At 36.0% G+C, this 20,359-nt stretch overlaps 1 protein-coding gene across 1 annotated transcript in view; it reads left to right on the top strand.

The window, feature by feature from the left end:
• The window catches only part of SLC16A10 (solute carrier family 16 member 10), a 77,750-nt gene that overhangs the window by 44,186 nt on the left and 13,205 nt on the right, over window positions 1-20,359 (top strand). Inside the window, exon 3 of the mRNA XM_063329774.1 lies at window positions 1,493-1,931. Coding sequence (XP_063185844.1) covers window positions 1,493-1,931 — 439 coding nt within the window. The remainder of the gene's footprint in view (window positions 1-1,492; window positions 1,932-20,359) is intronic.

The raw sequence follows: 20,359 nt of genomic DNA, 5'->3' as shown, positions 1-20,359 counted from the left end.
GAAGCAGAAGTTCTCTGTCCTTACTGTATTGTGTTCCTCCTTTCATTTTATAGCTTCTGTTTTTATTTTTCCTGTTTATTTTCCATTGGTAAAGGTAATCAGTCTTTTCCCCCTTATGTTGTTTCTGCTGGCTTAAGTTGTGCATCATCAGTTTTAGAAGTTGATAGTTTAATGTAGAAAGCAACAATATTATGTTATGTAAATATTCTTTTTCACAATAATATACAAAACCAGAGTTCCTGGTGTTAGACCTTTGTTAGTCAAATAGTATTTTCTAGGAATTTCTGTAATGGCATGGGAAGTTTGTGGAGTCTGTTTTGGTAACATGGCTGGCAGGTAACATCCTATGATGAAAAGCACTACATAAAGCACTCATATTCCTTAAAAAAAAAAAAGTTAATATATTGGCTAACAGGTTAAATGTTTTTCTATAACTGCTTTAAAAGCAGGTGGTAGCTGATAGAAAAAAGTCCATGGTTCATTGAAAACATAGTATTTAAAAAAAATAATTAAATGAATCATGACGTGCCACCTCAGAAACCTTGTATAAAAATGTTTCTCACACATTGCTTCCTTCATCTAAATGAAAAAAATGTTTCCTTTGGCTTATTAATACTGTAATATTAATTTAATTATACTAACACTTTTACTTCATACTGTTAAGGCTTCGTGCACAAGCACCTTTTAACGTCATGTCTGCCTGTGATCTAATACAATGGCTCTGCTTCTTTTCAGTTGTATAGTAGATGGTAATGGTGGAGAACCTTGTGATGACGATCCTCCTTAATATGAGCTGAAACATTTCATTCTTTAATGTTTTTTTTTCCTGTTTCTTTCTTAGCATATCCAATATCTGGATCAAAACACTGTATTTAGTATATTTAATAAAAAGGATTATTTGTCTAAAAAAATTAATACCTAAAAAGTCTATAATTTGCCAATAATGTATATTAGTCAAACTTGACAGTATTTTTATGTTTTATTTTTCATCGTTAAGGATTACTACTTTTGCTATTGTGTTTTCATAATAAACTATGTAAATAGTTGATTTTTCTGGGCTCACAATGTGTGTTCAGTCTTTCGTTTGAACTTGCTAGCACAGTGAAGAAATGTGTAAATCAAAACTATATAATTTTCTTTGGAAATGGAAAAACCAAAATCCTGGCAATGTTTGAACTTGTATTTGGCTAATTCACCCAGACAATAACTTTTAAAACTTTCTTTTAGTCAGACTGTGTAGAATTATTTTGCTTAAGTATATTTTTGCCTTTTTACCTGTTCACTGAATTCTATGACATTTTCAGTGGAAGAAAATAGAATAACTGCTGAATTAAGCTGACAGTTTATTTCAACTATAAGTACATAAAACCTCTTAACTCACTTCTGTAAATAAGTCAGTTCATTGAAAAACTGTCTTGCATATGGTAGGTGAATGTAAGCATGCAGTGTTGTACAAAACACTAATGATTTTTTCTTTTTTCTTTTGATATAGCACCATTGAACCTCTGTATTTCACTTACGGAATCTTATTTGCCTGTGGCTGCTCATTTGCGTACCAGCCATCCTTGGTCATTCTCGGGCAGTATTTCAAGCAACGCCTTGGACTGGTGAATGGCATTGTCACTGCAGGCAGCAGCTTGTTCACCGTGTCACTGCCCTTCCTCTTGAGAGTTTTGATCGATTCTGTTGGCCTATACAACACCTTGCGGGTCCTGTGCATCCTTATGTTTATTTTGTTCCTGGCTGGCTTTACGTATAAACCCCTTATTTCCAATGCCAAAGACAAGGAGGGAGGAAAGAAGGGAAAGTTCAGATTTCCTCCTGAAAAAAAGATTTGCAATTTCTCCGTTTTCAAAGTTCTCAGTTACCGAATCTGGGCTTTTGGGATCCCAGCTGCACTTTTTGGATACTTTGTGCCTTATGTTCATTTGGTAAGTGCATGTTTCTTCCTACATACGATGTGTTTAAAACTACAGCTATTTCCCTTTGTGTTATGGACTAAGAAAATGATAGGTGATAGGAAGCAATATTTAAAGCGCAATTTGTGTTGGGGAGGAACTTGAAATCATTATTTGTGATCATAAGAGATTCCTGGTCTCTAATCAGAACTAATAGTTGAGTCACTTAAAATTTTAGTTCCTTGTTCTCAAAGGTTTAAAATACTTTAACCAGGAAAAGAGACATTTGAAAAGTATTCTGTACTATTCCAAAGAGAATTCTTTATTTTGGTACTCGGCTGCGTACATTGCCAATGATACTTGCGCATTTCAGAGCAATAATGGAAGGAGTAAATGACAGAAAACACATAAACCATATAATTTTTGTTCCTTTAAATTGAGGTATGTTTGTTAAAATGCGTGTTTTTACAGTATATTTTATTGACCACTTTCCAGATTTATTAAAAGCAAAATACTTGGAATTTCCTGTTATCTGGTGCTTCTAGTTGCCAGTTCAGCTGGTTTTTATTGCTGTCTGTAGTAACTGATAGAGCTTCAGCTTCTGATGATGGGGAAGCTGCAAATCAGCCAATTTTTATACATGTACTAAAGTTAATTTTTTTCCCTACAGAATATTTTTTTTTTCCATAGTACGCTGTTAATCTAAGAAATTCTGATGCAACTGGGAGATGCATTACATAAAATGTTATCTGGCTGGCACTCATTGCACTGCTTAAATGGTGAATTGTTTTTGAATGGCTTCCTGGTGGTGCTGTCTAAACTGAAGTGGTGCAAACCAAAACGCTTAAAAGAGAAAGGGGGGAAAAAAGTCCAGAACCTGCAATGGAGTCCTCTAAATAGACCATTACACATCCTCATATTCAAGAGTATTTGACAAAAGGCATGGACTGGTAGAACTAGTACCTACTATAAATATTAACATGATCCTTCTGTTTTCATTATTAACCCATGAAAGAACAGTAAGATTAATGATGATAAATGTCCGGAATTCTGTCAAAAATCTTCAACTCCTTAAAAGCCCATGGGTTTGTATGCAATATAGCAAGTGGTGTCACTGCTTTCTGGTAATACACTGGTTAGACTACTGACTCAGCGTCAGAAATTTATTTTAAAAATTACCTAAGGTGGGGGCTGGTTTGTTTTTGAGCAGCTGTAAACTGACTTTTATTCATGGCTAGCTCTTGTTACTTAGTTTTCAATCATGTAGATCTTATTCTATAACACTCAGAATTAGACTATTTCAAAGGACAATATAATTGGATGAGTAGGCTATTGTGACATCTTACGCTGTTTCCCCGTAAGTTTTGTAAAGATGTTTTGAAATAGAAGTGTTCAGAGTGCAGGGGAAGTGTTTTAGAGAAATCTATTGGATAGATCGTAAATAATCATTAATACTTGCAAAGAACTGAAGATCAAGGCTATATACTCAGTCACACAGAACCTCTAAAATACATTTATTTAACAAAAAGCTTGTAATTTTTTTACCAAAGTGCTTGTATGAATGCTTCTTATTTCTAGATTGGACTAAAGCTCCTGGTCAACTTGTAGATGACAAAACCCTTTGTACCTTTTTTAGTATTATATATTTTTGTAGTGTGCTTCCCCCCCCCCCCCATATCAGATTGGCACAAATTCTTATTGTGAAATACAGCTCCAGTACATGAAGACAACTTGATCAAGGCTGTTTCTAATATAATGTTTGATAACACTATAAAACCATTCCAAAGTACAGTTAGAATGTAATATTTTAAAGATTACCTCAAAATCATAGTAAGAGATTTAAATTCCAGCTTTCTTTCTTGCTCAGAGATTCAGAGGAACCATGAAGCTTAACTATTTGTAACATAATATCTTCAATGGTAGTCAGTTTGCTTTGTATGCCGCTTTTGAGAGGGGGAAGCTTTACCAGCTCTTAGGAGCTCTTCACTGATAAGGCTTATTATCAAAACCCCTTCCTGAAACCCACAAGCTTTTGTTTTAATTTACTTGTCTCTAAATACTCAATTTTACTGTGTAATTCTCTGGTCCTCCTGTAAACCAGAGAGGAAAATCTTCTTAAACAATGTATAGTAAGTTCCCACTAGTTTTAAATAAAACCATTCTAAACAAGAAACAGCTTTCATTCTTAGCTTTGCAGTTAGCATTATTAAATGGAAAATAGCTTGATATTTTTTCTTTAATTTTTTAAAATATCTGGTTATTATTCAGATTTCTATCCAAAACTTAATTTAGGTACCTTTCAATATACACAAAGAATCCATGGAGGATCAGGGTACTACTTAACTTGTGTTACATACTCAGGAATCTTGACCATACTCTGAAATTCTTAAAGCCTAAACCAAATTTTGATCAGTGAGTGTGATAGGGATGGTAAGAAACAGCATGAATTGGAATAAAATTTCATGTGTTTATTTAGACTGATAAGAAACTATGCGGGTACCATTAAGGTCAGATTTCTGTTTGCTTATATGTATGGCCCATTAAGTACTATGTAAATGCTCACTAATCTTTCAGAAAGTGTGACATACAAATAGTTTAATAAAATAATCCCTAGCTTTACTAATGTTGAAATGGAAAATTAAAACTTGAATTTCATAAATAGCAGTATTTCCCCTTCCAGAACATGTAAGATTTTTCTAACCTTCAGTCTTAGATAAGTGCTCAGGATGAAAAGAGTTTAATACCTGCAGATAATATATTTAAGATTATTTTATAATTCTTTTGTATGTGATTACCAAGGATGGATATATACTCAGTAGCAGAAATCTTTGACAGAAAGCTGGAGTTCGAATCACTGGGTTGGAGGATAAAGTCGTAGAACTAACAATAAACTTGCTGCTTGGAGCTTAAAGAATGAAGTGTTCTTGCAGCTAAATGCACCACTTATGTAATTAATTTTACGTAAACCTAAACTCATTCAAGGATTTAGGTTTACTTCTAGAACGAAGCAAACGCTCATCCCTCTAACTCAAATGTAATAATTTCAAAAAGAAGGGGAAATCTTTTCAACTGAAAGAAGTATTTCTTTTTAGAAAATATGAATAAGTGAAGAACCATAGCATTAATTGCTGGTGGGCAATGATGTATGCTGGGGGGATTATTTAAAACCTTAGGAAGGTCTCTGTAGATCTGTATTTGAGGAAGTGCATAGATCAGTGTTCATGAAAGAACAGCATGGATTCCGCCCTTCAACACAGATACTTTAACTCCAGTAGATAGCTCTGGACTCTCTTATCCTAGTTTTGTCTGCTTTGATAAAAAAACCCCACGTTTTCATGTACTTCTGGAAGTACATAAAAATATGCAATTCCAGATAAGTCAAAGGCTATAAGAAAAAAACCCAAAACTTTTTGCTGATACATCTACCAAACCAGGGATTACTTTCCTCAGCTTTTGCAAATGAAAATTACTATTGTTCCATTATTCATTGCATTTTTAAAATTGTAGCAATACTGGAAAAGGGATATGATACTTGGACTAATAGCCAGACTGCTAGAATGGGATGCTGGTTGCAAGTGTCCTAAGAAAAAAAACCACTTATACATGGAGCCTTATGCCAACAACTCTTAGCCCTCAGATCTGGTTCCTGTACTTATCAAGTCCTATTTTTCCTACCTGGAAATGCAGCTTCTGCCAGAGTGGTGGGTGCTCTTGACCATATGATGAAACACAGATATCACAGGCCCTACTGGTTAGGGTTGCTGTGTGTCACCACTTGGGTCCATGGTAACTGGAGGTTGCAGACTTGGTGTGCTCCAGTCACTGCACCCCAACTGCTGTCTGCCAGCTTGGCACAGTGGAGGAGCTCCTAAGGTCCCAGGCAGAGTCTCTGAGTGCTCCTGAGGCCATTCTGTTTGTCTCTTGTGTTTTCTGAAGTGTATTGAAAGCGAAGATGCATATTGTGAAACTTGGAGTAGGAAATAAAAGCTCATTTTGGGCTTTGAAATAATAGAACCAGCCAGGTCTTTGGAATTTTAACCAGCTGCACTGTATTTGCTAGATAAGAGTGAAAGCTTGATAAACCACAGAAAATAACCTGCTTGTGAACTAGACTCTGGCTAATATTAAACAAATCAACAAATTAATTATATGGCATGCTAGATAGGATTCATATCAAGGAGCTGGCAAGAATTACCAGTCCCTGACTGGTAGATATCAGCTGCATGTGAAATAGGCATCATATTCCTTTTGGCTCTTGCAAGGGAGGACCGAAAAGGGAGAGCTTTTCTTATCCCAGTTTAATTGGTCCCAAATTCCATTAGTAGGTGTTCCATTCCATGTGATTTGGGGGAATCGCGTTGGGAGAAATACTATAAATAGGTTTTGACTTAATTGTATTATATACTTTTTAAATTCAGATTGTTGAAGAGCAAACTGATAATTCATAGGATTACTAAATCAAACATTCATTTTTCCTCTCAATTTTCAAAACAGTCTAAACTGCAGTGACTGAGAGTTTTTTCTTTTGATGTCTCTCTGAAATATGCAAATGGCCAAATAAAAATTCAGGTTTGAATTGTGAGTTCACAACAGAAATCTGTCAGATATATGCAAAACACTCTTTTCAAGTTGTTTTTAATAAGTACTATCTCACAAGGAAATGTTTAAGTGTATTTGAAAGAAAGTATACCTTGTCTCTGTGCGACTTGTCCTGCGCCTTGTTCTTCTAATAAACAGAGAACTTCTGTTTTTCAGGAATCGGTATAATGTTAAGCATTTAGTGCTGGTCTCTTACCCTTTAAAAAAGTATGTACTTAATCAGAATCATAAATCCTTAATTCTTATGAGCTTGTTAGGTCAATTAGATCAACACAATAAAAATGTGTGTTGATAAAGTTTACCTTTCTAAGTCTAAATCTTCTTTTTTAAAGAAAACACATACTCTTAAAGAATGGCTAGATCTATTTGAAAATTAAGCTTATCGTTTAAATATGGTTGTATACAAACTACCCATTAATTGATAAGCAATGTGAAAGTTACCATAACACTGGCTGTACTCTTAAAACTTCAGAATAGTTCAGAAAAAATAGGTTTCAATATTTCTCACCCTGCTTTGCTGCCTATTTCTTAATTTACTGTGTAAATCTGACTTCTTTTGATGTTTATCCATGTTCATATTCCATGATGGGTACATAGTTGCATATGTAGAGATTTTTGGTTTAGCAGTAGCTATGTGGAGTGCATGTGTTCTGTGTCTGTGTGCTTCATCCTTAAGATATGAAAAAATGGGGTGTGCCTGGCCACTTTTTCCAACAACTTCCTTGGGAGAATCTGTCTTGGGAGACAGATTTAAATACTGGATTTATTCTCCTCCATAAATAGATACTGAAGATTCAGTGTCTCATTGCTTCTCTGAATCTGCACATGCCAGGAATAGGTTCAGCTGGACCTTTAAGGAACAGGGAAGTGAGACTGCAGACTTAACGTTTGGAAAAAATAGGTAGATGGTGCCTCAGATTCTAGAAACTGGCACTGAGAAACAAAGCATCACCTGGGACTCTGCTCGAAGATTTTCATCAACTGTATTGGAAAAGAAAATGCATCTCACAATGAAAAGTAAAAGTGGCTCTGCTGGCATCTTATTTGAGAATACCAGATTTGCTGGCTCTGGTAAATTGCCTTTTCAGATTCTTGGGGAAATTTTGTAACAATGAAGTGGAGGTTTAGCCTCTAAATAAGCCTGTCTGCCAGCAGTGGACACTGTGTAGCAGTTTTTCACTGGGAAATAAACATGTAAGTTGGTGTATATGTCCTCTGTGATGCTGTGCTTTGTGGTATGAAAACCAGGAATACATTGTGTTTGGAAGAATTCAGAGGAGATTCTTTGCTCCCCATGGTATTGTATGTTGCATGAAGGTATTCAGTTTAGCTGCCTTCTCTTTTTATAGACCTTAGGAATGGCTGGGAAGAAGTGCCAGTGATGACAAAGCATTCTTACCAGGCCAGTAATCCCCGGCTCTGCTCAGTTCACAAACAGCTGTGACAGATCGAGTACCTTACTGTGTTTCCTTTTGGAGACTACTTGGCCTGTTTTGATGTCATTACCCAACATCTTGGGTAGTCATCTTGGGCTCTCTTTCATCTGGATGATCCTTCCAGTTCAGTTAACTTCCTATTCATTACCTCCCGTGGTCTTTCAGCTGTCCTTCCAATGGTATCTTTTACAATAGGAAGTTTCCTGGGAAACAGGAAATTACTCACTTTCATTTCCAAAAAATAATAGGTTTGGAGAAACCTGTTCATCGGCAAACTGAAGTTAAATGTAACTGAGAGATTGGTTCTTCTGTCTTAATTTTCGGAATTCAACATTTCCATTGTATTACCACATGTGTGAAGTTCCTTAGTTTGTGTTAGGTCAAAACCATTAACAATACCAGGGCCTTTGTCATTTGAATTATTGACAGCTTTGAGGATTTTAACCAAGGTCTTTGAGGTAGCTGACTAATACAGACAGATCTTTTCTACAGAAAATATTTAGTGGTGAAATATTTAGAGACCTGATCAAAGAGCTCAGTAGGGTTTTTTTTAAACCCTTGGAAGTCAAACCTTGCATAATGAAGGTTATGGTGGCCTCTTTGGTTTCCACATTTGCAAGGGTGTATGTCTCTTGCAGTAAGTTCTAGAGCCTGTTCAGGCTTGCAGATCAAAACACAACTGTGAAAATGTACATTGTGCCACATGTCAGGCTACATCTGTGATCACATATGGGCTGCTGAAGGTTGGCCTGTTCTCCACGGGCAGGTATTTTTTTATATATATATATGCTTCTGCCTTCTTTAAATTCTAGAAAAGTTTAGTAGGTGTCTGGGGTGGATCACCTTCTGACATCCAGGGCAACTAATTCATTGGGCGAAGCTCACTGGTTTTAGTGACAGATACAGTGCCCTCAAATTGTAAGCTGTCTTTCAGAACTCATGAATCTGTTCTCCAGACAATCTCTGGACTTAAAGATAGCTATAGTCAATACTGCAATTGTATCTTCTGTTATCAGACAGAAGGTTGTGGTCCTTCTGCTGTATAGGGAAGCTTTGAAGTAATGTGTTTTGGATATATCTCATCAGAACAGATGATGGGCACTTAAAGGCTAAATCATTTAGGGAGTCTGCTTCTCAGATGGAAGCTAAACTGTGTTCAAAATGTTCAGCATCCTAACAAGACACACTTTTATTCCTGGGAGGGACATGGAGATGGTTGGAATCTCTGTTCTTATTAGTCATATGAACTTTTTGATGCATATAAACAAACTTATCTTTATAGGATGCATCACCAAATCAGAAAGCTCAGAAAAATATTAGTCTGTCCTCTGCATGGCTTAGTCTGGCTCCAGATATTCTCTGTTTATTACTTTGATGTTGCTGGGTCTAGAGCTGTGCCCACATAGTCTGTCCTTGGGCAAAAAGTGCTGTCTGCTGGTCTATACTTCCTATGTTTTGCTGGAACATCCATATCGTTCCTGTTCTTTGGCTAAGAAAAGTCTTTTTTTCACTTTAGAAACAACATAATGAACAGAAGGACCTGCTGATATGGATTATAGATGATGCAGGTTTTTGTTGCCAGATTTGATTACCCCCCTGTTTCCCTGCTTGTGGTGTAGGATCCTTGCCTTCATGTAATTTAACTGTTTTATCACCTTGGACTGACTTAAATTGAACCAGGATGATTTGTCCTTCAGCTCTGTTCTTTACCAGCCAGCTATTTTGACTTGTCTCTACCCATTTTTCACTCTGTATCAGTGATGTGCTTTGTTTTTGTTAATAAGAGATCAGATTCTGCTGTGCAAATTCAGTATTTGAACTTTTGCCACCTAGAACATGTGCCAACAAAAACTGTGTTCCTGTGCAATTAACTTGGAGAAATAAAGAGCCAAGCTCTCATCAGATCCTCAGTATCCACAGTTTTTCTAGGAACTTATGTGAAATTCTTGCTATGTACTTTAAAAACTGTGTTCACTTCCATACACTCAGTTTCTGAAAGGTCTGATTTATTCAGGACAAAACAGTCTCTCTATTCTGCCCATTGAGAAAAATAGCCATGTTCCACTTGTAAACTGTACCCTCCCCAAGCAAAAGCTTTGGGTCATTAAGAAGAATTATACTGGAAAATATGAAGGGTATAGAAACCACCCAAGATTTTCTAAGCAGATCTGAGCTGGTGTATTGGGAGAAGCTATAGGATAGTCAGGATGAATCTCATTGCTATAGTTGACGTGCTGCCCAACAAGACCCTAGTCATCATCCATAACACGGCTTACAAATATTTTTGTATGTTTTCAAGCCTCACCTACTGATGTTGTGTTCCTTAAATATTGTCAGGTGTGGCATCTCTCGACTAGACTCCTCATTTGAGAAACCGATGTTGCTGTCCTTGCAAGAGTGGTTATTCTCATAGACAGTGGTAGTTGCTTTGCATTCTCTGTGGATGCACATGCATCTGCTGAAGGAGCTATAGTAGAAAGGAATTACATACCTTGCAATACGTGAAGCTCTTCAGGTTGTGTGTTCTGCGTGTATAGTCCTAATCTTGCACCTCTCCTGCCTTCAAATCCTATGCCCTGCATTCCACAGTGGAGACAAACAGAAACACAGATATAATTGCTGTCCTTTATGTCTGAGTGCAAAGCATGATGAAAGGTATGTGTACTGTATGGACTCTCATAACCCAAAAACTCTAACCTTAAACATATATAACACATGCATATCCACAGTAAAGTGCATACACATAGCACATCTTGAAAAAATTCAGTTCTTGTAAGGTAAGTACTGTCTCTCTTTTGTGAACCACTTGTATCATCATAAATATGCTACTTTTAAAATGTGTAAAATAATATTTAATATTAATGGTATGTCTGGATTTTTTTTACTCGAACTGAAAAAAAATCAGCCTCCACCACTACATTCACCTGCTTTTATGGGTTGCTGTTTAAGAAATGTGTTCATTTCTTCATATCTCCTACATCAGTCATTTGTCTGAAGCCTACTACGTCTTTATTTCCCAGAATCTGCTGTTAGTCCATTTTGTAATGATAGGATAGTATCTTTTAAATTATGTCCAGTACTAACAGATAACTGTGTGTCAAACTTATATTTTTCTACACTGTAGATAATCTAAAAAAGTTAAAACTGCAGGTATAGCTGTCAATTTCAGCACTATTACCTTTCTCATCCACTTAATCTACCATGTTTCTGTCTCCAATGGGAGACTAACAAGGCACTGGTTTTGTAAAGGTCTGATGTAATTAAACAGATATCTCTGAGACCCCAACTCTTCAGTGGCTTCCCATGCTTTACTTGCTTTTCTAATCTTTGCATTTATCTCCCTTCAGATCTCAACATCTGCTGCAGTTTGACTGCCCAGGTTAGTGAAATTTTCCCCCTTTATCCACTTCTGTAGTTATCCTGTGCACCGACTTCTTTCCCAGTATTCATCTGGCAGTATTTATTCTTAGCTAGATTATCCACTTTTGACATTGAGTGGGGTGGTGGGAAAAGAAATAAATTATTTCCTACTTTATACTTGTAATTGTTATGAAAGCATATTTAAACTATATTTTCCAAATAAGTACTGGATAAGAATAAAAACCATAAGTCCAGAAAGAATAGAAACTGAAAAAAATAAAACAAATATTTTTTTAGAAGTAAAAGTGAATGAAAGATTACAAAAAATATTTTAGGTAGTAGGTATACTCAGGTATAAGCAATAAGATGATGTTGAAGGATAGAGCAAAGCAGTCTTCCTCAGGTCTGTGCCGCAGTAGCAGATTGAAAGGTCTGAGTTACAATATGATTTCCTTTGTGTTAGTCTCTAACAACACACTAGTTAATGTACTCTTGCATAATACAAACTCTTCTAATAGCAAACAGTGCATATAGTTCAAAGTCAGATTGAATTATAAAGTGTAAAAGTGTATTCTCTCTCTTTTTTTTTTTGTTTGTTTTTGAGAATGGTATGTTAATGATAAAGTCAGCATCCTCTTTTTGGATGCTTGAAGCATCTTGACCTAAACTAAACTCTTGAAGCTCCACGAGTGCCCAGAAGCCTGAGATCACAGTTGATGTTTTTTCCTGCTATCCTCATACAGAGTAAAGAAAACTAATCACCAAAATTATGTGAAGAACCTTCCTTCATTCATACACAGAGCAGCTTTTGTGTACAGTTTCTGCTCCAAGAAGAGCTGCATAGAAACCCTCTTTGCTCTTTAAATCCTGTTCGGAGTTGTAAATTATTTTCCATGTGTTCTGAATTTTCAAGCTGTGAGCTATTTCTCAGGTTCTTTTCTGATGATTCAGTTAAAGTTTGTCATTACTATGGAGTGGAATATTTCCTAGGAAAAGGGAGAGGTGGTTTTGGATTGCTCCAGGCAGGAAAGAAAACTGAACGTAAATGTCTGTATCCTGAGTAAGGGCTATATATATCTGTATGAGGAGGGGAGACAATCATCATCATCATCTTTTTGTTGTGTTTTAAATGAAATATGACTACGTGATTCAATTTCTCTGGGCCCTGATCTGGTAGAGATTTGCCAGTGTACTTGGGACTTCCATCTAGAATTAAGACTCTTTCAAGAGCTTTCTTCTGTGTTTCCCAGTGGAATGAGACAGGCACTTCACCCAGCTCTGTGAAAGATGAGGTGATTATGACCATGTCCACAAGTAGATGTCTAATACTGAAATGTTATGGATGCCCTCAGAATTATGTGGCAGCTGAATAAAGGTTTGAGAATCTGTGTTTTGATTTTACTCGCCTAAGTCCTATGGTTTGAAGGAGTCTTGATCTATCTATCACAAGATAGAGACTTGTAACACAAGTAACACAAATTCTGTTGTGGAGTAAGGAAGCAACCGCTCCTAGAAGATGACAGTAGCATTGTAACATGTAGGTAGATGAGTCCATCCCTATTTTACTAACCAATTAATTCCCAGTTAGTTGCTTATTGTGTTGTTCTTCAAGATAGGTAAGAAACACAATCTTTATGTTTGTAAATTTTAGAAGGGGCTATTGTAATGAGCTGCTTTTAACACAAATGAGTTGTACAATCTTGTCTGGTAACCTACCAGATTCTACTAGTGAGTTGAAAATCTTACTTGAGGTAACAGCATTATTTTGTAAAATGGAAATCCATCCTTTTGTAAAAGATTTTTGTTCCTGGCTAATTACTTTCACTGATATAAATAAACACTTATTTTCATTCTGATCTTAGTCCAGCTCCCAATGTTTCTCTTTGCCTTTGTCATCTTCCTGTTTGAGTAGTTACAGAACATGAAGTCTCTTCTGATAAGTTTTTCGGCATGGCAGATTTCAGAGACCTTGAATCAGTGTTGTAGCTGTCTTTTAAAAACATTTTTCAAGCTGAGGAGCACTCACCTCACTTGACTTGAAGACCTTTAATTTGACTGACTAGTCCTTACAGTCCAAAGAATAAGTAAGAAGCTTCTCCAGAGAGCAGTTTGGAGCACCAGGGTCAGGCTTCTGAATTGCCTCTCAAAGGATCTATTTTTCTTTTTTTTGGTATCTGTTAGGAAGACTAGCTGGCTAAGGCAGACATCTTAAGTTCAGCAGTGAGAAGACATCCTTTTCTGACATGTAAATGCTGTAGCTAACATAATATTCTAATAACTATCTTGCTTGTTGTGTTGTAATGGTGTTAGAACTTCCCTTTTCCCGCTTACTACTTAATTTCATTGGTTACTACACAGTTAGTCCCACTTATTCTCCTGTATAGTCCATTGTTAAGGTTACCTTCAGCTTTGAAGTGAATTGTCAGAAGCTAAATATATGCTTTCTATAAAATTTGTGTAATTAAGCAGAAATAAGGAAGGAAATTAGGTGTTTCACTGAAGTAACTTAACTACTAACAGTTCTGAGTTTAAAAAAAAAAATCACTTTTGTTAGCATATCTTTGCACTTATTTCTGGACAAATAGCATATGCTGTTATATTTCTCTTCTCAGTATTCTTTTATTATTTTTATTTTTAAGCTAGGGTAATGAAGCTTGAACTTATTTGTTTGGAAGTCAAGGCCAAGGCATTATCATCACTAGGCAGAACAGCACAATAGATGTATTTTTCATTTTTTAAAGTTGAGGAAGACTAAATGGGTTGTGTAGCAGCAGAGTTGTATTAAAATTTTACTTTAGTATGCTAAATAAAAATCCATACTGTAATATTTTAATGTAATATTGTAGAGAGTATGAACTTGCTATGTTAGGTTTTATTTACTTCACTTCTATTAGCTGCTTTGAGAATCCATCTTAAATTGTGTTTATAGCAATTAGTCAAAGTGCTTGTTTTTTTTTTTAATAAGTCCAGTGCATTCAATGTTAATCGTCAGTGAAGTATTTTCTTGTTACTTTGCGTATTTGTAGAGGATATCTTAATCCATTGTTTTGATATTCCACAATTTCTTAATCATAGTATATCATGTAATATGGTCAGTTTTAATTACATAAGTTATAACCTGATAACACTTTATCGTATTAGTAAATGCCACACTGATTTGAAAAAGAATTATTTATGTTACATTTTTAAAATTTAAGTGGTGATGTCAGAAAATTCCTTCCTTCAGTCATAAGGTTACTTCTAATCAAATGTGCAGCAGAGTTTTACCAAGCTAAAGCTAAAATAAAAAAGTTTTCAGGTTATAAGACTCAATAAGTATGTATTTGACTATACTAAGATATCCATGAAACACTTCATGAATCATAGAAAATAAGACTGGAGGTATCCAAGTACATTATCCAATTTACACTGTTTTTTGAGTACAGACTTTCTTTGGTAAAGGACCTTTTTAATTATTTCTCTTTTAAAATCTTTTTTTGTAAGTCATGCTTATAAAATTTCTGCTTATTGCCAGATCTTTCTTTTGGATTCTGTACACATGATCTATGCCTTTAACAATGAGTAATGACCAAAATAGGATATAATAATACAGCTGAGGCCTTACTTGTATGGAGCAGTATGTGAAGGTCGCATTGTGTCATGAATTGATATATTCTATTACTTTTGCAATATGATGACGTTACTAGAATATGCTGAAGTTTAATCTACTAAACTCTCAGTTTTCTTTCTAAAGAGCTGTTGCCAGATCATTCTTCCGTCTTTTATTCATACATCTGATTTTTACCTCATGTAGTGTTTTTTGATTATTATTTGTCTCATAATGTTTTTATGGAAGCTAATCATATTTATTTCACACTATTGACCGAGACGCCAGGTTGCCAAAATAATTTTTGAATTCCAGTCTCTTTCTTTACAGTGCCTGCAACGCTCATCATTTGATGTAATTTGCAAATTTAAGTATATTGTCTATTTCACTGTCCATATCATTAATGAAAATGTCAAATAGCAGTAGATTTGGACAGGCTTTTATGGAGCTTTCTTTGGCATATTCAATTTTGCAATGAATTAAAATAGTTAATTTAAATTTAAATAGCTAATAGCTAAAAAAAAGCTAATTAAAAATAGCTTTTCCAAACATTTGAGCATCCGTCTTTACAGTTGTTCCATTTAAGTCGTGTGTTCCAAACTGGCTCATAGGAATTGTTTTATCTGAGAGAAATTCAAAATGCTGGCCAAGGTCAATATTTGTTACATCTGCCTTTCCCTCTGTTGTCGAGGCTTGCTATCTACCATGTCATAGAGAGAAATTTGGGTTGTTTGTTTATTTCACAAATCTGTGTTGATCCTTAGCTTATGATGTTACTGTAACTTTCTAGGACTTGCTGATAGTAGCTAATTTTAGACATAGTGGACACTGAGAGTAAGATAGGCCCGGGAAACACTGCTTTAGGGCCACAAGGAATGGAGAGAACTAAAACTGTAAGTTGTGGATTGTAGTCACAAATGAGAATCAACTTTAGAAAGCTAAAAAAGGGTAAGTTATTTGACAATTCGACTCTCAGCCCTCACGTAACACTTCAATTTTTACATATCCCTGGCTTTATTCCTCATCCTTGTTCTCAGTCATTGTGAGCTTCCCTAGATATGTGTGTGCCTTACCCAAGCCATAACAATCCACCAGTGTCCTTGTGCCCGTTTCTTTATACGGTCTCTTGTGGCTCCAATGGGATCCAGTCTCTGTTGGCATCTCCAGGAACTACTAGTGGAGCATAGGACCTGAAAATATCCTGAGACATGAAGTGGAGTGGAAGAGGGAAAGAGCAGAAGCCATGGACTGTCTTGTGCTGCAGTGTAGGGGTTTTCCCCTATGCTTCAGGCTTTTCTCAGTCCCCAGCGTGTGAATGCAAGAAATTACACTATTCCCCTGAATATCTTTCAGGCCTATCAATTGGCATTCAGTCTCTCAAGAACTGAGAACTGGTTTAATTGCCTTAAAAATGATTAATCCTTTGTGACATTGAGTGTAAAAACTGTTTATTGGGTTAACAACCACTGTCTTGGTTTCTCCAATTTAAGTTTTATGCTATCATTTGCCTATTTCGATCTCTGAGATCATACTCATCCTTCATATGCTCTTGAAGATAACACTTAACGGCTCTGAGATTTTTTTATTATTATTTTGGGCAGATCTCTTCAGGACTAGCTATTTTGTGGGAAAACAAAACAAAAAAAAACCCCACAACAAACCAAAAAAACCAACCCAACAAAAAAACCTCCAAACAATTTTAACTATGTAATTGTCAACCTGAGTTTTTCTTAATCTAATCTGAATTCTTAACCTCTTTTATTAAATAGGCTTAACAGGTATCCTGTTAACTGTCATGTTCAGTTTTACCTAAGAAATTCAGATTATACTTGTTCTGAATCTTCATGATGTATGGATTATTCTCGTTAATCTACTTTACTTAGTGAAATAATAGAAAATTTCACAATGGCCATGTAATAATCACCTTGTTTCTTTAATTCTCTCCTTGTTCGTTATGTAGATGAAATTGACCAGAGACAGAAGTATTATCAGTGTTGTGGCAAGTATGTAAACAGGAATTATCTTGACTATGTATATATGCATATTTTTGTCATGTGAAGAAACTTAATTTCTAAAAAATGCTACTTTAGCCATCTCAAGATGCTGGCACTTCCTTAAAAATGGATCTGCATTAGGTATTAGTAATGCTATTTCATGTCTCTTAACATGAAGTACATCATTTCAGTAGATATTCAGGTTGGTGCCGGTTTGTTTGTTAGTTTTGGGCTCATCAGTAAAAGTTTCTTTAGTGGAGTCTGGACCAGAAAGGTATTTGCATTAAATGGTCTTCCCTGTGCCTAGTATCATACAGTTCTCTGGCAAGTTTCTTTCTCTGATTCCCACCCCCCATTTTTCTGGTGAGTCCTTATGTTAGAGGATAAACATTCACTTGTACAGAGTTACTTTATGTTCTGTTTTTCAGCACCTCCTGAGAATTTCAGTCTTCTAGTGACAGTTTACTGCGAAGTTCTTGATATATCTTTATCAAGCATTATTTAGCATTTTTCTATAGGCTGTTGAAGGAATCTGCTTGTTCGGGAAGGTAGTTGACTTGTTCATTGAAGGAAGGCTGCCGTGTGACGCCACTAACAGTACAGTAAGATCTATATGTTGTCTGTGAGGCTGTTCTCAGAAGATGTGTATGAAATAAACAGCTTTTAGTTTTCTGATATTTTGAGGATCTAATCGTAGTCTTGAAGATGAGCACCAATATAATTCTTAACACCCAGTCCGGTTGTGTTCTGTCAGTTGCTAATACCCTTACTTAGACATGCGCTTAATTTATTTTTGTCTTTTGTCTCTTTTTGCACTTACAGCTTGGGGGAAAAAGATTCTTTACTAATGGAATGACAAGGCTGTCTTGTCTTCTAATAATACTGAATAGGTTTTTTTGAAGGCCATGGTAATAATAAGCAAACCAATAAATCATGGAGGTATTGCTATGCCTGGATTGATGGTTAAGTCTCATACATTATACAAGTCTAGAATTATTTTGTGTGTTTGGATTTAAAATTGTTGCATGGCTAAGAGGGCCAATTAGTACTGAAAAAACAATATTATTAAAAACGGTTCTGGATATTACAAGTGCTTACACCTCAGGGCAGATTCCATGCCATGAGCACTATGATAGATTCATTCTCTGATCATACTTTTTTCATGTAAGGTTATGTTTTAGACTCAACTGACACCTTATGCAAAGCTTCATCTTTGTTACTTACAGACATGGTTTACCACTTTGCATTCCAAGGAAGTGCAGTTTTGCCTGGATTTCTATAGAAGTTGTACATTTCTGAAAAGCATTAAGAATGAAAAGTTTGTGTAGGCCATCCTTTTTCTTTTCCTGTCTGAGAAAGAAAAGTCAAAACCAAAAGAAACCCTCTTAGCTCTTTCAGGAAACTGTTAATTTGGAGCAGTTAGGAATAGTATCTCCAATTTATGAATGGTACCGGCAGTACTCTGCAAATACTTCCTTTTATCCTTACACTGGTTCTGAATGAGCGTGTCAAACATCAGGACTTGAAGAAAATGCTAGTTTTTATGTGCTGAAACTTTTCTAGGTTATGTATTGCTGTTGGCCATATCTTTCGGTGTGAAAGAGATTGCATTGTATTTAGCCTACTAAAGCTTTACTTGACTGGGAATTCCCAAAATGGAATATACACAGGAGGAAAGCAGTTGACAGAAAGAACTATTTCTTACTAGTTCAGTACCACTTCGTTCAGATTCAGGTTCTTTGTGTTTGGAAAAAGGAATTGGAGCTATACTCAGACTGCTCTCTCTATCTTTGATTCAGTGCATGAATACAGCTGAAATGTGTGTGTGTGTTGAATGGAAGATCATGGGAGAATCTGGGTCTTGGTTGGATGGAGAGAGGTTAGCCAAGACTTTGTATCTGAAAGCATTCCAGCCACTACTAAGTGTCTAATCTTTACTCTAGTCTTATCCTAATAGTAATGAGACTTTGGACAATAAGATCTGTGTTTGTATGCATTACCCTGAAAATAGAGTGCAAGGATATAAGTTAAAATTCTGGTGCCAGGGATGCATTCAGTTATATTGTCTACTGTCTATGTCTTGATTTAGAAAATGGGATTGTACAAAGATAACTTACTTTAAAATAATAAAGAAGCCATGCTAGTCTGGAAAATCTTGTTCTGGTTGGCTTAGGCAAAATTACAGGCCTTTTCTACATTTGGGACCTGCAATTCAGCATGCACACAGCTCTAATGAGAGTGAAGAGCTAACTACGTTACTGAAAAGGGGCAAAGCCCATAGGGAAATGCTTTGGCCTTTGTTTTCTGTGGGCCTGGGTCCCCATTTGACTGCTGTAGGTAATGCCTAAGGAGTCATATAATTACAGCCTCTGGAGCTCTTCAATGACAAGAGTGTTAATGCAAGATAATGCTGCCTGAGAAGGTTCACAAGTAATTGCCCATCATGGGATTTTTGAGTTGTTCTATCAGTTAAATATCTTTGGGAATCTGAATCTCGTTTAAGCTACTTCATAATAAATACATATATTTACCCTATAGTTACAAGAGATGTTGTTAAGTCCATAATGAGTTAGCATTTACAGTACTGAATTAGTCCTGAATCACTGTGTTTTCAGGTATTCAATTAATAATCCTGCTGTTACTTACAGCTTATTTAGTGACTGTTTCACTGAAGATTGAATATGCTGCTAAGGATCAGAGGGTCAGTTCTGAGATCAGACCAGGTTGCTCAGGGCTCTGTGCTCTTGGGTCTGGAAAACCTCTAAGGAAAGAGACTGAACAAGCTCTCTGGGCAGCCTGTGCCACTTCGTACTGCCCTCCTGGGGAAAAAGTTTTTCCTTACATCTCGTTGGAAACTCTCTATAACGTTATGTTGTGCTTAAGAGAAATATAAGCTGAAAAAATAAATGCTAGTTTAGATATTTGAAGATTGAGATGAGTAGTGGTTATTTTTCTACTTAAGGAGTTGATTGAATCCAATATTTTCTCCCATTGATCTAAGAGGACAGCATTTCACCCTCAAAGCTGCTTTGAGAAATTCAGCTACTCAGTTGCAGGTGCAGGGTTAATAGTTATCTAGACTTAGGGCTTTATCTTACCTCTTGAAAAGCCTCTGGGGAGTGGATGAATCAGGTCTCCTAATTGAACAAGCTAGAGGCTGCAGAAACATGTAAGTGGAACAGGTGACAAGAATGGCAGAAAATACTTTGGCTTCTCTTGCTGGCTGGGCTAGCAGGTGTTGACAGGCACATAAAGGTAGGGGTGGGAAAACTGTCAGCTTTTCCTATTCTCACCTTTGACAGAACGGGAATAAATAGAACAACTTATCTTTTATGTTCAAATATAATTCCAGAAGAAACATTTCATCAGATTCTATTCCCACGTGTGTCTTAAATACCAAAGAAAAAAAAAATAACCTCAAAAATAGAAAGAGCAAGCATCTGTCTTTAACTGGAGTTAGAAGTTACTCTTCAAAAACAAAACAAA

Source organism: Chroicocephalus ridibundus, chromosome 3 (assembly GCF_963924245.1).
Source record: "Chroicocephalus ridibundus chromosome 3, bChrRid1.1, whole genome shotgun sequence".
NCBI lineage: Eukaryota > Metazoa > Chordata > Aves > Charadriiformes > Laridae > Chroicocephalus > Chroicocephalus ridibundus.
Note: the sequence above shows the minus strand (reverse complement) of the source record. Positions and strands in the feature narration are given on the sequence as shown.